General features: G+C 45.7%; 1 protein-coding gene across 2 annotated transcripts in view; it reads left to right on the forward strand.

Moving 5' to 3' along the window:
- Positions 1-16,372, forward strand: part of FGFR3 (fibroblast growth factor receptor 3) — a 55,320-nt gene that overhangs the window by 7,454 nt on the left and 31,494 nt on the right. For both annotated transcript variants that reach the window (XM_086612340.1, XM_086612341.1), the window contains exon 2: positions 14,782-15,045. In XM_086612340.1, coding sequence (XP_086468466.1) covers positions 14,782-15,045 — 264 coding nt within the window. The remainder of the gene's footprint in view (positions 1-14,781; positions 15,046-16,372) is intronic.

Genomic DNA, 16,372 nt, shown 5'->3' on the forward strand with positions numbered 1-16,372 from the left:
CAGAGCTTGTAAAGACTCTTCAGAGCACGTTTGGCTCCCGGTTCGGTGGGTTGTTGCTTTGTTTGGGGGGTTTCGCCGTTCTCTGCTGCTTCTAGTCCTGTAAAAATTATAATGAGGTCCTGATCTTGCGCCTATTGAATCCTAAGCAAAAAAGCCCCCATTGATTTCCAAAGGGAGCAGGCTGAAGCCCTTAACAGATCGTGGTGGGGGCAGCTATTTAGCATAAGCAGGGATTGTTTGGGAAGTTTTCTAATGACCCAAACATTTTAACAAGCAGAGGAACCTCGGCGGGTAAAAGGGCTCCGCGGTTCGGGGCGGGGGAGGTGCCCGGCGCTGCTTCACGGGGGCGATCCCTGATCCCTGGCGCCGGCTCTCCGCGACTTCCCGCTCCTCTCAACCTGCCCTAGCGCAGACCTTTGCTTCCCATCCCGGTTTTTATAACCCCGGCTTTGATGCGAGCCGGCGACAGCGTCGCGGCCCAAACGCGAGCGCCCGAGTCGACGGTGACGGCCACGGCCCGCGCCCGAGTCCCGCGCGGAGCCGAGCCGCAGCGCCGGCCGCCCTCCCCTCATGCCGCGTCCTCGTTGCCATCGTATCAGTGTCGGCTGGCGTTAGCCCCCAGCGCCGGGATCCCTGAGCCGCACAATGCGCCGGGGAAAGTGTTAATAATCCCCCGCGGGGGTCCGCAGGCGAGCTGGAGCCGAGGAGCTGGAGCTGACCTGGGGCCGAGGAGCTTGGGCCAAGCTAGTGTTGAGCTGGCCTTGCCCGTGGGCAAGCTGGGACTACTGAGCTTTGGGGCCACTTGCATGGGGACAGGAGCCCGCGGAGGAGCTTTCCCGGCACTTCACGGGCAGGCAGAGCAGGGAAAAAGTTTTCTCAGAGAGTATGTTTGTTTTTTTTTTTTTTTTTAATATCCTCTTCTTTCATGTGAAAGACTTAAGCATAAGAAGTTCTCTCCCAGCAAAATATTTCAGCAGCTTGTTTGGAGACTGTAGGTCTTGAACTAACCCATGATTTGATTTTTGTTTAAAATTTTTTAACTTATCTATATAGATTACCCCAGGCAAGTGTTTTGTTTCTATCCAGTTGCAGGATCTGTGCAAGATGAGCATGCCGATTCCCCGAGAGGTACTTTGGGAGTTGGGGGTATCGAAGCTAAAAGTGAAGAAGAAAAACCAGTTGCAAGGGGAAGATTAGGGATTTAAGAGTGTGCCCTGACAACTAGCATGTGCAACCAAAGATAAATCCTCCATGAGCCTGTCTTTAATTAAAAGAATGATTGGAATTAGGCACAGTACCAAGTCTCCTGATCTGTATCATATATCTGTACAAATAAAACATTTTTGGGGAAGGAGAAGAGAAAAACACCAGATTTTAATCTTCCTTTGGTAGCCAATATGTCTGCCTTTCAAAAGGGCATATTTCTCCCTGTCTTAGAGTACCCAGGCTTGTTGACAGTAAACAACTGTCACTTGGCAGTTTATGAAAGAAGAAGAATGTTTAAGAAAATATGTCCAGTTTAAATAGTTGTGTTAATAGGCTGGGGATTCATGCAGAAGTGGGGAGGCTGGTAAATGGAGGTGCATAAATTACCTGGGTATTTACTGCGTAAGCGAGTGAATGCAGCTGGAAAAAAAGTAAAATAAAAAAAAATACATTCATTTTTACAGCTGGTGTGTTTTTCTGTAAAAGCTTTTTTCTTTTTATTTTTGTTCCAGGGAAAACTCAGAAAGCCTCTTTCTTGCAGTGTGAGATGGGTTGGGCCCCGGGAGGCCCTTGGGGGGGGATGAGCCGCAGGGCTGGGAGCCCAGCACTCCCACCGACTGGCCCTAATGCAGCTTCATGCTCCACGGGCAGTGCTCAGACCTTGCAGCCGCCCCGACGCGTCCTTAGCCTTTGCTTCGCGGGGGTGGTCGGAAGAGGAGGCTGCAAGGAGACTCTGCCTCCCAATTTGCGAACTGATTAATTACAGAAAGGCAGGGGGGAAAAAAGAAGTAAGAAGCAGCAGATGGTGTCCTCTCTGCATCCCTGCCCAAAGTTGCTACAAATCCGTCACCCACCTTCTTCTGAGTTAAACATTCGTGAATGTAGTGAGTGATGAGCAAGTGCAAAGCGTTTATTCCAGCTCGGCCCAAAGGCATCAGTGTCAAAAGCAGAATGAGTGAGGGCCTGGTGTCAGGCACTTCAAATCTGTAATTAAGCATAAAGATAAGTTTCAGGCTTTCCAGGCTCCTGATTTCCTGGCTTAGTAACCAGAGTATAAGCTGTTGTTGGGGGGTGCTGATATTAGCCTTGAAGATATTTGATAAAGCCACCCTCCTGCACCTCCCTCTCCCATCCTCGCTGGGATACAATATAAATACGATAAATACGCTGGAGTTCAAAAAAATACAGTGTAGATACTGTGTTACAGATGCTCGACCTTTCTTTCAGCCTTGGGTGCCTCAGAGGGGGCCACCCTGACAGCGGCACCTTCTCTTGCCCTGGTTTCGGATAGAACAGAGGGAGCTGCAGGAGCAAATGAGAATCCCCAGAGTACGAATGGAAGGGTCACACTTAATTGTTTTTTAGCCAGTGATTCAATTAGTATTGGCATTACTTGGACAAGGAGGCAATGGAAACCCAAGCCTGAAACCTCCTGCTGCAGAAATGCTTTGAGATCTGCCCAGACAAAAAGGAAAATAACTCCTAGCAAGTGTTTATTGAGTCATACTGAGACTCCGGCCTGAGTATTATTCAGTGAAGGAATGAGATTTCTGCCTCATTTTTATGTGCAGGCGTGCTGGCATCTTGTGATTTGAGAAAGCAGTGAGCTTCTCCATTGGAAGAGTCTTTGTGGAGGGATGAGAACCACAGAGATGGGTGGGAGGACAGCAGGGGTTCCCCTTTGCTCCATCTCCCTTGGTGCAGGGGCAAAAAGGGGCAGGTTTGTACCCGCTGCTCTGGTTTAAGCGGTGGGTGGCTGCCAGTCTGTGCTGGATCTGGTGACCCCACGCAATGTAAATCCTTCTTGTGAGGAGCCGCCTGCGCGCTCTGAACAAGGTCATCTTGTGGGTGGATTGTGTTAGTCCTGGCAAAAAGGGCCTGAAACCTCCTCAGGTGCTTTCAAAATACATGGAAATGTTTGAAGTGGAGGTTTTCTCCCGCTCTTCCCAGTGCATAGTAAATGAGGTGTGGACAAGCCATACAGTCTTTGCAGGAATAACTTCACTCGGTACTCGAGCCTGGCCATTCTGGGCCAGGAAATGGAAAGGAGCAGTTGGGAGGAGCAAAATGTGGTGTCTCAGGACAGGGAGGAAGAGGAGATGACCCTGAATTAGCCACCTGCCCTTGGGAGGGGAGTGGAGGGACCAGAATGCTGTGGGCAGCTCATGCTCCAATTATGGGCGTATAGATCAACGTGGATAAATAGGTACAAATGTGTGGGGACGTTGTCCAACTTTGTGTCTTCACTAGTGCTATGAGGTGGTGGTTCATCCACCCATCCCACCCAAGGGAGTGTGGCAGGGGCTTAGCTTCAGTGCGTGACTTTCAGACAAATCCAGCCCTTGGGTGGCTGCTGGGCTCAGGTTTTATTATCCACATTTTTCGTCAAGCAGAGAGAATTGGCTGTTTTCCTTCTCCCTTGGCTCGCCTGTTGCAACAGCCATCCCTGCTGTCGCAACAGTGTCTGTCTCACTCGGACACTTGCGTGCTCGTTCACAGAGAGAAAGAGGTTTTAGAAGTGTTTCTGATGAGAGAAGGAAGGGAAAAGCTGGGAAAATCAGACTGTGGAGGACAGAGCAGATGTCCAAAAGTGCCTGTGGAAGGTCGCTGGCTCATAGAGGCAGGACTGGCCATGTCCTGCTGCAGGACACTGGAAATGACCCTCTGCAGAGGATCTGCATTTCCTTACGGCAGCATTGAAAGAGCTGCGTGTGGAGGTGTCTAACCCACTTCTGGCGTTACTGGAGCCTAACGTAGTCCAGTTTGTAGAAGATGATTATTTGAGGGCATTAAAACCGCTTGAAGGGAGTGGGAACCGAGACACGCATGACTTCCTTGAACTCTCTCTTAATTTATTACGTGCAGTCCGAAACCCGCCGTAATAGATATGGTTGCAGGAGACCATTAAAAGGTCCGTTCTGGTGAACTTGATGCCCTGCTGTTGCTGCTGGAAATGATAAACCCCTGAGTTTGGGCAGGATGGTATGCGATGCCCTGTGTGTGTGCGCCTATGCATGGAAGCCAGTAAGTCCTGCTAATTTAGGGATTGTTTTCCAAGTCTGTTTTCTATAACTCTGCAGACTTAATACAAATAAAGAGCTGACTGAGTTTCCTGTGAGAAGCGCAGAACAAACGCTAAGCGTGGGATTTGAATGCAGAAAGGTGAAAACACAAACGTATACAGCAACAGCAAGTCGAACAAGCTGAAAAAATATTGTAAGGTTGATTTAACAGAGCAGTGAACTCAAAGCTGTCTAATCCCTTTAGCAGCCTTCTTTAAAGAGGAGAAATAAAAGACTTTTTGACATCCACTTTTCTTTTGCCATCTCTCCCAACTCTTTCTAATAGTGCTGAAGGATAAGAGTTGAGTTTAGCACGAGGACAAAGTGTTGCAGCTTTAGTTAGAGGTGCTTTCTAAATAACAAGGCCTTCGTTTGTCATTCACGACTTTAGATTAAAATGGGTCAGACTTCCCGAAAGGAGATTACTGTTAAACTTCTCCAACTTGGGTACCTGGCACCTAAATCTTGCTTGAGGCGCTGAAATAACAGGCTTGGTTTTGAAAGATGCTGAGCCGGGTCAGGCTCTGCATTTAAATCGCTTAAGCACTCTTCGAATCTGACTATTCATTTTGATGCCTAGATATGGATTTCTGGGCTTAATCACTGACCTTTGCATTTCAAATGTTTGGCCTTTGTTTTCTTTACTAAGTGTGCAGACAGAGCGGCCCCGAAATTATTATTTTGCCTTTTACGCAGCTGAAAAGAGCTAGCAGAGAAGACTGGAAGTTCTGAGTCTTATTACGGAGAAATAGGGATCTTTGGAAAATACCAGTTTATGTAACTCAAGGGAAGCTCGCAAAAAGGGGAATATTGACTTATTTTCATTCACATGAACATGATCCATCATATATCTAAAACCCACAATCAGTTGGGAAACCGCCCCCCCCCCCCCCCCCCAAACTACCTAAACCTTTGCCCTCTCTTAATCCGTGTACAAGAGGTTTTTTTTCAGATGTCCTTTTTCCCCCTCCCCGAAATGGAGGCAATTGATAGGCTCATAAACAAATACCAAACATTAAGTCCTAATCTCCATATAGAGGAGCCTGACCCTTTTTATGGAGAGAGAGGGTACAGGGAGGAAACAGGGCCAGGAGTTTGAGGTTTAATGCTTATTAAAGTTTTAGTGGGTGGGAAAATGCAATCAATAAATTTTGTTTAAGGCCTCGAAACTGGTGTTAGTTTTCACTAGCTACGCTGGAGAGTAGTTTTCATTTTGAAACTAGGACACTCGTAGTTGGAATGACAATTAATGTGGAGTGAATATGGTCCCAGTTGGAAGCCGATTTTTTTGAATAGCATGAAAACTCCCCCTACCTCCCCTCCTTGGCTCCGGAGTGGGGTAGCTTCCGTTTTTAATTAGCGGAGCAGGCAAAATTTAGCTCATTGTGTCTTTCTGCTCCTTTGGCCCAGTGGATAGCTTGGATTTCTCCATCTTGCTGTCATGAGGCTGTTCTTTTAATTTTTTTCCCTTCAGTTTTGGTGCAGGGAGGAAGGCGGGAGGGGGGGACTTCAGGATACTTAGGATTAAAGTCATTGTTTGGGGGTATTTGCAGCCAGCTGCCTGCATTAAATGAAGATTAGAGGAGCGCACATTAAAAGTGCCAGGGAAATGCAGAGGAGCTGGGATTTGGGAGCTGCATAGCTGTGAACCCAAGGGGAAAGGTTCCCCTTGGGGCTTTATGGCAAATTTTTTCTGATGCCGTGTGATCTCAAAGCCCACTTCAGAAAAGCATCACAAGTAACCACCCGGGCCAGGCCTGCCTGGGAATTGTGAAGGGACCAGGAGTATTTGCATCCCTAAAAAGTACCTTTTGAGGTAAACCTAAACTTTTGGGCTTCGTGAACTTACGTATCACTTAAAAATTCATCTGCAAGAGCACTGAAGAGGTGGTGAACGTTTTGCTAGAATTCACTAAATAACTGAAAACACACCCTGGAGGTCAAAACTCCAAAAGTAATGAAGTTTTGAAGGATTTTAGGAAGGAAATGAGGTCGTAGAGGGAGAGTCCAGAAGAAATAACTCAAAAGAATTATTCAGCAATGCATGCTTATTCTTTTAAGGATTTAATAAGGCAGTTGAAAAATATTTCCAAAGTTCGAGATTCTCTCCTTTCCTTATGCTTTACGGAGCAAGAGTTACACTCATTTGTGTAGCCTGTAGTTCTTGTTGCAAACGTTGCTAATTGCTTGGTGCATGTCACCTACAAAACCCCACCGGTAGCCTGATCCAGCGAAACGGGAGGGATGGCACGTGGAGCACGGATAGTGAAGAGCGTAGGTTTGGTTAGGTCCTCCATGCTTCAGCAGGACCTAATCCTGCTCTGGCAGAGGCTGGGGACAAGGTTTGCTCAGTCCTTTGGGAAGCTGGGAAGCCTCAGTCTGTACCTCAGTTTCCATAGCTGCCTCCACTGGCTTTGGAAAGAGGTTGTGATGATTGCTTGTTTGCTGCGACGATGAGGTTTTTTTTGGATTTCCTCAGGCATGAGAAGCAGGAATGTAAAACATCAGCTGTTGTGTTGTGGCATCTGTCTGTCGAGATCAAGCCAGGATGCCCCTGCTGTGCTATGGAAAAGCTGGGGCCAAGTTGGCCACCATTCTTGAGGCAACAAGAGGCAGACACCCAAAGGACAGCAACCCCTTGACATAGTCTCTTGTGCTCCACCTAGGATCAGCCCAACAGTTGTTCTGTCACTCTGCCTTGAGTAGGGAGTGGTCTGAGTTGACCATATTTGGCCACCGCAGTTGGGTAAGGTGGCCTGTGTGACCAAAAACTATCTGCAAGGATGCACTCACCCACATGCCAGGCTGGGACTGGTGTCATCCCTGCTGTGACCGTGGGCTGCTGAGATCTGGTACAGCTCATTGCTGCCCTCCTCCTGAGTAAAGCACAAAGGCTTCAGCATTGAGGAGAGCAGGAACCGTCTGCATGGGCATCCTTGAGGTTCTTCAGCACGAGCCAGGAGCTCTCGTAGGACACATGGAGCAGCACAACCTGGAGATCTCAGCATCCCTATGCTGCTGGGCCTCTGCTCCGCTGCTCCCTATCTTTAGGGACCATTGATGAAGAAGTGGAGGACATTTCATACCAGTTCTTTTATTTCTGTAAAAAAAATGTAGTAGTACAAAACTGTGAGATAGATAGATAGATAAGGATAGTGGTTGCTTCCCTCTGTTGTATTTTGAGTGGGGAACCAAGGAAAGTGTTCGATTGCAGAGTCTGGCCAGATTTTGAGGAAAACTCCCCATCACTGCCTGTTCCTTTAAGCCAGCAAAGCCTCAGCTGAAGGCTGTCCTGGGGACAGGCTCTGCACTCTCAGCACCAACCAAAGCTTTGTGTCTCTTGGGTTTTGCATTTCCATTCCTGTTAGATGTAGTCAGGAGACCCCTTTGATTTGTTCTCTGGTGTTTTTTTTTTTCCTCCTCAGGACTTTCCAAGTGCCACAGGGAAATCCTCCCGGCCAAAGTGTTTTTGTAACTATTTTAGCTTTGTGATTTATTTCTTCTTCTAACTCTCAGCATCTGAATTGGGTGATTTGAGAAAACAGTCCATTAAAAGAAGGATACTGTAGAGTCCTGATGAATCCTGTTTTCTACTTGGCCGGTGGAACAGAAAGCTAATTGCCAGTAGTAAATCCATTCAAAGAAGGGCTGGAGGGAGGGAGAAAAGCTAATATTCCTCCTTGAATGCCATTTAATCTCTGAAACCTTTCATGCAGATGTAAATTAGGATTTGCACAACAGAGTCAACAGTTGCTCCGTAGATAAGGCAGATTTGCAACATCTGCTTTTCCATTTGAGAAGCTCTTCCAAAGTCTTCCAAAGCCCTGGTGGGGGTAGCCAAGCTAAACACTAGAGGGTTTTGTTTTTTTTTTTTCTTTCCATAATCTCTTGTTTATTAAGAAAGCTGCATATGACAGAACTAAACCTGGTTTATAGTTCTGCTGATTCTCTAGGGAAAAAAATTTTGCTTTCCTCCTAATACAGACCTAACCCCCTCCCCCCCCCCCGGGTGGTAACACAGTGCAGCATGCTTGGTAATGTCTTTGGAAGAAATGTTGTCTGGTAGCAATTCCATAGGACACTGTGGTGGTAATACAGTGTAAACAGTTTACCTTGCCTTATTATTAGGAAAGCTATTTTAAGCTTTTCCAGGAGAACCAGGCTCTCCCCAAACAAACACGTGCAAAAGGTGAAAGACAAAGTGGAACCTTCACATGATGGCAGCAAACCCTTTTCAGATGTGGTCTCCTAAAGGCACATTTCTCCGTCATGGTGTAGGCTTTTACAGAAGCAACCAGAGTTTTTAATTTCTGCTGAGGTGTGAGCCCCATTGAGCAGGACAGATAACTCAGCTGAACACCACTTCGGGAAATGATGTTGCTTCCGCAGAGCATCCTGTGCTGCTGTGATTGCCAGAGCCCCTTCTTCCTGGGATTGCTGGAACCTGACACTGGGAAATGTGCTCTGAGAGGGGTTTTGAACTTGGAGAGGGAGAAAAGTGGGGCAAGAGAGAAGACAGGAGATATATTTTGTATAATAGTTTTACATTTTTATATATATAAATTATGTTATATAAAACCATATGTAAAATACTATATACAGTATAATATATGTATATATAAATATAAAGATATATTTAATATTGTATATATAAACCACTTTAAACTTATGTTTTATATATTATATTTTACTGTGCCAGGCTGGTGATGCGCCCTTTGGGGTGGCAGAGCCATGGCCAGGCAGGGATACTCCATCACCAGCATCGTTGTGGCTGCTGCAGAAAGGAGAGGAAGCTTTGGCTTGCATAAAGCACCGCCAAAAATACATACATAAAAAATACCCCATCAGCTCCCTGCGGTGCTGTGAGGACGTGGTGACTTTAGGTGAGCTCAGTGACTTTAGGTGAGCTCGCTTTGCTGCCGGGGCCGCTCCCTCGATCTTACCTCCCCTGAGAAGGTGGGTACTTGGGGAAACAGGTGATCCCACGATCTCACCATGCCCACCTCTCATGGTTTTCAATATTCCCCCAGGGTTCATCTGCGTCTCTGGGGAGATGGAGGGAACAGGAATATCTCAGAGTGCTCACGGGGAGGTGGCATGGGGGGACCCTTGTCATCCCTTTTCATCCTTCCTGGCTGCTTTTTAAATTAAGGGAGGTCCCAAATGAACAGCGTTTGGCAAGAGAAGTGGTTTATTTCTCTTCTGGGCAACAGAGTTTGCTCTTCCAGGTGCAGGAATCCTGAGGTGAGGTGGGGAAGCGGCCCTGTCCCATGAGTAGCCACACAGGTATTGAGAAAAACACTGTTGTGGGGGGTGAATAATAGTATGAGCCTCTATTAACACAGATGGGACACTTAATTAGAGTAAACCAGGGCTGAGCGTGTGTAGAGGACACGGCGCTGGTCTGATCCTGGAGATGGTCTATGTGCTCTTTGCCATCATGGCCTTGTTCATCCCACCGATCCTGGAGGTTTCTGTACCCCTCCAGCAGTGAGCCACCACCGCGGGGGCTGCGGCCATCATCCCCCTGGGAACAGGATACCAAACTCAACAGGAGAGAGGTCTGGCATGGTTGTTGCTCTGTGATCCTATAATCTATCCTGTCATGGTGGATTTGGTGCAATAAAATACACAGAACAAGCGACATTTTTGAATTAACCTGAAGAGAGAAATGCGTGGAGTGCTGCTACCTTTCTGCTTGTTAGTGTGCCAAATATGGCTTGTCCAGCTGTATTTTCCCCATAAGGGGGAAAATATGATCCCCTTAGAAATGAGCCGCTTAGTCCATTCCACCACTAGGCTGTGAAGCCATCCCAAAAAGCCTCTCTGGGATTGCCAGGGTTCAAGGTGGGGTGAGGAGTATTTTGCTGGTGGTACTGAAGGTCGCATGCCTTGAGCCCTCAGTGCTGGGAGTCCCAGTGCGGTTTCGGTTGTGGGGTCAATGTGCCCCAGATGTGGACTACTTGCTGGAGGAGGAGGATGGAGGAGACATGCACCCCACCTGAGCAGTCCTTTGGGACGCTCCCAAACACTTTGATGTTTGGAAAAGCAGAATCTTGGGAAGCTATTCCAGGAGGAAGAACACAGGGGAAGAGAGAAATAACCAGATGGATTGTCCCGGAGCCAGGACCCAGCACTTTGCGAGATGGTGCAGGGCCCACCCCACTGAGCCTCCCACGGGCACCGTTGGCCTTTGCCACCCCAGAGCAGCCCTGGTGCTTCCTACTACAGCACCTGGAGATGGTCCCTGACACCGGGGAGTGCACCAGCGAGGCTCTAGGTTGGCTTGAAGGTTTGGGGGGGCCATAAGCAGCCCAAGAATACCTTACCACCTTCCATCCCCTCATCCTTTCATGCCTGAAAAATAAATCAGTGCATACCCTCCTGCAGTTCTCAAGAGCTGCCAGCATTAAAACCAAAATAAAACATTTCCAAGCTCAGCCAGAAAAAAGTATTGATGTCTAAGAGGAGCAGACATCTGATGGAAACACTGACATTGTTAAGCTCTTGGAGCTGTGAACCACACAGAAAGTGAGTTATTGCTGTGATGAGCCAAGCAGCTACAGAGATGAACTATCTTATCCTTATAAGTGAATATACATACAAAAGCATTTTAGCATTGCTTGGCCAGCTGCTCCTCATTGTGGAAGGTGCTTCCCTGTTAGTTGCTGGCTTTTTGCTTGTCTGAACATCTTAAAAATTGCCTCGTTGTCTGTAGCGTGTTTGCTACGAGCAGCAGTGACGATGCTGCAAGTGCTGATCTCCATCAGAAGCATCTCTTGGTGATTCTCAAGTCATTACTGCTTTGATTAAATTAAGAAATGGTTGAATTTTAGTCATTTCTTGGGAACAAACTATATTGCCTCCTCCTTTCTTAGAACCCATTAAAGCTGCAAACTCATTAATCCCTGCTCTGCTGGCAAACCGTGGAGTGGGCTCCTGTAACCCCTACACAAGTTAACTCCCCAGTAATTTATACCTATGCCTGCTGTTGATTTTGAAAAGCTGCTGTTAATGTCAGTTAGATCCCAAATGGGAGCTTCCTTTGGGAGGGCCAGGAGGGACCTTTGCAATCTGACTTGCAGTAGAAACGCTTTAGGAAAGTTTTAAAGAACGCGTGGGCATAGCTGTTCACCACCAGGAACAATGGGTTTCTTAGGATCCCAGGATTGAGATCCAGGAGATGGGTGTTTGTAGCTCCAGTAAATCTGAAACGTGCTGCTCTGCAGTGGGAAGAGTCCTGACTGCCTTGATCAAAGGTGCGTGTCCAGATGGAAGACGCAACCATTTCATGAGAGCTCAGCACCTGCTCCCCTCTACTGCTTTCTTTATGATTTAGCAATGGGAGATGGAGGATGAAGAAGGTGACCAAACCCTTACCCAGGTACCCATGAGGGCTCAGCCCATTTGTGTTCAACTACTCCCAAACACAGGCTGCACCCACAGCTCCCGCCATTTCGTTCACACCACGTGGTTGGAGATGTAGGCCTCTGCAAGTCAGTCTAATGGCTGGATGCTTGGCCTCAGAGGGGACAACTTCATGTCTCCTTCATGTCTTGGTGTCTCTTGTTGAGAAGGTGTTGGAAACACCAGGCACTTGCAGCTGGAGGGCAGGGAGGAGGTGCTGGGCTCTGGGCACCCAGTGGGAGACATGAGCTCTGGTTCCCTGCTTTAAACTCCAACTATCCTCAGCATGGAAATTAGACTGTCTCCATTTTTGGATTTATCATCATATTTGAAAGCTATATGAGGAGTAATAACAGTAAAATTTCATTCTCCAAAGTCACAGTTGGGCAAAGTGCTTAAGTGCTTAAGTGCACATTTAAGTACTTTGTAGAGGTCTCCAATTTGGGTCCTGTTTATTATTTATGCCATAAACATATGAACTGAAATTTCAAAAACTGTTGAAAGAAGTGAGATTAAAACCATTCGTAACGTTCGCCTTTTAATTCACCACTCCATCTTTCAAGATATTACTCCCAGTTGGTAAGAATAAAGTCACTAAGACTGAACTTTGCATTCAACAGTCATCAGGATATCTGCTGGGTACTGGCTGGGGAGATTAAGGGCAGAGAGGCCAAAATAAAGTTGTCAGAAACAAGAGATGATGCTTCCTTCCACAGAAGAAGCTTCAGACCCCAGTCATTCTGCTCTGAGTCTAAAATGAATTTCCTCTTCATTTCAGCATTCCCTAATTGTGTTTTATAAAAATAGTTTGTCGCTTTGTTGTTAGCCTGATGGCTTTCAAAAAAGAGTGATTTCTTCTTAAAACGGCTAAACAGTACAGTTTGGCTTGTGCTTAGTCTGGGCTTGTTCCTGTTTGGTAGGTTTGTGATATAAAAGCCAAAATATACAAGTCTTGATCATTTGGTGAATAGCTTGGGTAAAACCATGTGTTTTGTATGGAGGGATTGTGCGGCTGCATGGGATTGTTTTCTAGTAGATTAAATTAGCAAGAGCTTCCATCAGAGTCAACAAACAAAAAGATTGATACCCAGTCCTGCAAGTGCAAAGCTGTATGTATACAGGGCTTTTTAATGGGAAGCCAAAGTTGAGACCATTGAAAAAATCCTTATAGTCTGGAAGAAGTAAGAAAAAACCCTGAAAGGAAAACTTAAACAAGAATATTTCTCAAACATATTTTCCCTAAGGATATATATCCCAATTGCAAAGAGACCATGGGCAAACAGGTACTGGTCTGATAGGAAGGAGATGCTGGAGTTCCGTTTTCTTTTTCTTTTTACTAAAAGTATATGCTTTCAGGGAAAATATTTTTTTTTAATCAAAAAATCTTTTTTTTTTAATCAATTTTTTTTTTAAAAAAAACCTTAAACCTTCGACTGTATGAATACCACAAAATTCTGGCCAAAACCTAAAATATTTATATTGGAATCACTGCCAGGTTATCACAGGAAAGGTTCTTTGTAACCCCAATGAGTGTGGGCTTTGCCTCCTGTGAAACGGTACCTCCCATGAAATACCACATTTTCAGGCCTCCAGGATTCTTCGTTTCTACCCTACAAGGCTGTTGACTGAAACACTTTTATATTTTTAAGTTTCCACAAGAATAAAACTTGCGTGACAAGAAGAGCAATGCGTTTTTCTCTTATAACCTGCTCCAACTCTTCCACTTAATGCTAAAAGAGCAGCTTGAAGCCAACACCCTCAGGTATTCAAAGTTGCTGTAATTGCATTGGTTTCACAGTCAAATATAATCTCTGACTGTGCTTAAACTGCAAAAATAGGATCTCTACCCATATCTGATTATTATCAGAGATCAAGTCAGGCCAGCGGGGTTTGGATCATAGGATTAGGTTCAGACCGATCTGTTTTGACTTACTTTTCACTTGCTGATTTCGTAATCACAGCACCAAAGGGTCTTTGTTGTGGAATAGGATCTCTCAAGATACATATTGTACAAAACCAAGAAGACTCTTGTGCCTGGTGGAGTGTACAGTCCTGGAGCCGGTGTAAGTCAGAAGGTAGAGACAGGGCAATGCCAAGTGAAAATGTTGGTTAGCATAGACAAGGTGGGAGAATGGCAGCCTTGTTGTTGGTCTAGCTGGGTTGAGGGCAGCCATAGAGGACATTCTTTTTTATTATAAAGGATGAATAAACCATTCAGTGTCAAGAGTGAGTTTGTACGTCACTAAAATGAGCCTGAGGACCATCAGACCCAAGAACCACACTTTCAACATGCCCCGCATTCCTTCAGAGGGAGACTTCTGAGCTTGAACGTTTCCTTGCGTCATTAATTATCCTATGGTAAAACAAAATTCTCTAGCCTGTGGTAGAGTTCACTGTCATCACTCATGGAACAAACTGCTGCAGCTGGTAGATAGACTGAAGAAATAGACATTTCAGCTTTCGTGCTTAGTCTTTGGTTCTACACTTCTTTGTTGCATGGAGAGCAACTCCAGCAAGGGAGCTAGTGGTGGGTTCATTTATTTTAGCTATTCCAGCCTGCATCTTCTGTCCAGCCTTCCCCCATGTTTCCTTCAGCCCACGGAGGTTGCCTTTGGGTCACCCAGAGTCATTTGAGAAATTTGCTTTATCCCCATTTCTGCTCCTTGTATCCCCTCCCTGCAGGGTCTCACAGGGGTTGAGGACAGGCTGGCAGGAATAAAGAAATTGAGATCCAAAGACTGAACTGTGATCTTTTCAGCATACATACTTATTTCTGTTAGCTCAACCCCCTCACACAACATTGAGTGTTGCAACGACCCTACATAGAATGTCTGTGCTGTTTATCGAGGTGGCTGTGTTTTGGTCGCTACAGGATTGGAGCCGTCCTTGTAGATCACCCAGAGACCTGGCTGTGGTGTGCACAGCTGTCTTTCTGCATGACTACCTGCCTGGGGCATGCAAGGCTTACCTCTGGCAGAGAGAAGCTCTGAGCACATGGAAGCATCAGTAGGGCACATTTAAGATGCGTTTATTTTTAAAATGCCCTTTCGTTCTTTGACACCTGACCTTTAAATTTACTCATTTCCATCTCTTTCTCCCTTCACAGAATACTTGAGAAGTGAGACCGCCTTTCTGGAAGAGTTGGTGTTTGGAAGCGGAGATACCATTGAACTTTCCTGTAACACCCAAGGCTCTTCTGTGTCTGTTTTCTGGTTTAAAGATGGTATCGGGATTGCACCTACCAACAGAACTCATATTGGACAAAAACTGTTGAAGATAATCAATGTGTCATATGATGACTCGGGGCTGTACAGTTGTAAGCCAAGGCATTCCAACGAGGTCCTGGGAAACTTTACAGTCAGAGTTACAGGTATGTGCGGAAATACAGCTGTCTCGGTGATTTTTTTTTAATTTTTATTTTTTTAAATTTCTGCCCCTTCGTGTGTTCAGCACAGCTGGTGCTTTGTGGTTTTCATCTGTACTCGGTAGGTCTCTACCTCCCTGGTAACTGCTGGCAGTCATTAGACTGACAAAACAAACCAGTCGAAGAATGCTTGCGTGTCTGTACCAAACCTTAAAGCTTGATGTTAGTACTGAGAGAGACTTAGAAACGGTGTTGGTCAGATTAAACCCCAAATCCCCCTTAACACTCAAATAGATGCAATGCTACATGTGCCTTTGAAGTCTTTTGTGAGCGAGTGAACTGTGGCTCGGGGAGGTTAAGTGACTTTTTCCACTTTATGTGACAAATCAGTGGCAAAATAGCGTGTAAAAGCTGGAGGTTCCTGAAAACTGTTCCCCTATAGTAGCTGATAAATCTCTTCCTTCCATCCTGATTATCACAAATTACTAGTTTGTTTCGGAAGTAGCTTATCTGTAAACTGTCTATATCTCAAATACGTGCTTCATCAAAGGTACTTATTACTGGGATTCATATATTGCAAGCAAGTGCTGTTAGCAGAGCACATGCTGTTGTGTACTTGGCCGTATTTTCCATTTTTAGGACAGTAGGACAGAACAGCTACAAGCTGTCCAAGCCTGGATCACTAATCAGAGTGCCAAAAAGAAAAATCTGTTGTTTCCAGATAGTTATCAGCTAACACTAAAATCATCTCCCTGATTTCGTGCTGCTGTGTTGCTAGATGGATACTCATTGCTGTAAGCAGATGGAAAAGCCTCCTGATCACATAGATTAAAAGCCTGACTTTTCATAAGGATTAACCCCTTGTGAATCCAAGGTTTTGAAAACTTTCCTTTGCCCTTGTGCTGTTGGAGCTTTTTCAAGCATCCCCAAACAGTAGGTCCTTGCCTCCAAAAGTTGAGTTCCCTCAAAAAGTAAGGGGCTTTGTCTGAAAACTGAACACAGAGATGTTTGTGATTGTAAATCACTCCATAAAGGGCTTTCTCATGCCAGAATTAGGATTTTGTGCAAGTGAGAGAATCAAACCATCGTGAGAATAAAAGCTTGTTTCAGCAAGCCTTCACCAACATCTGCTTTCCATTGAACGTTACTGGAGATTGCTGTGAATGCTTCAAGGTCATATCAATTAAATGGTTAAAGAAGTATTTGGCCCTTGAAAGGCTTTCTTGAACTAGGTACGATTATCGGAACTATCTGAGGAACTGCAGGTTGTTAGAAACGTTACTCTCTCTCTTTTTTTTTTGTTTTAAGTGACATTAAAATACTTTTGAGTTCA

The sequence above is a fragment of the Tauraco erythrolophus genome, chromosome 5 (genome assembly GCF_009769465.1).
Source record: "Tauraco erythrolophus isolate bTauEry1 chromosome 5, bTauEry1.pri, whole genome shotgun sequence".
Classification (NCBI taxonomy): domain Eukaryota; kingdom Metazoa; phylum Chordata; class Aves; order Musophagiformes; family Musophagidae; genus Tauraco; species Tauraco erythrolophus.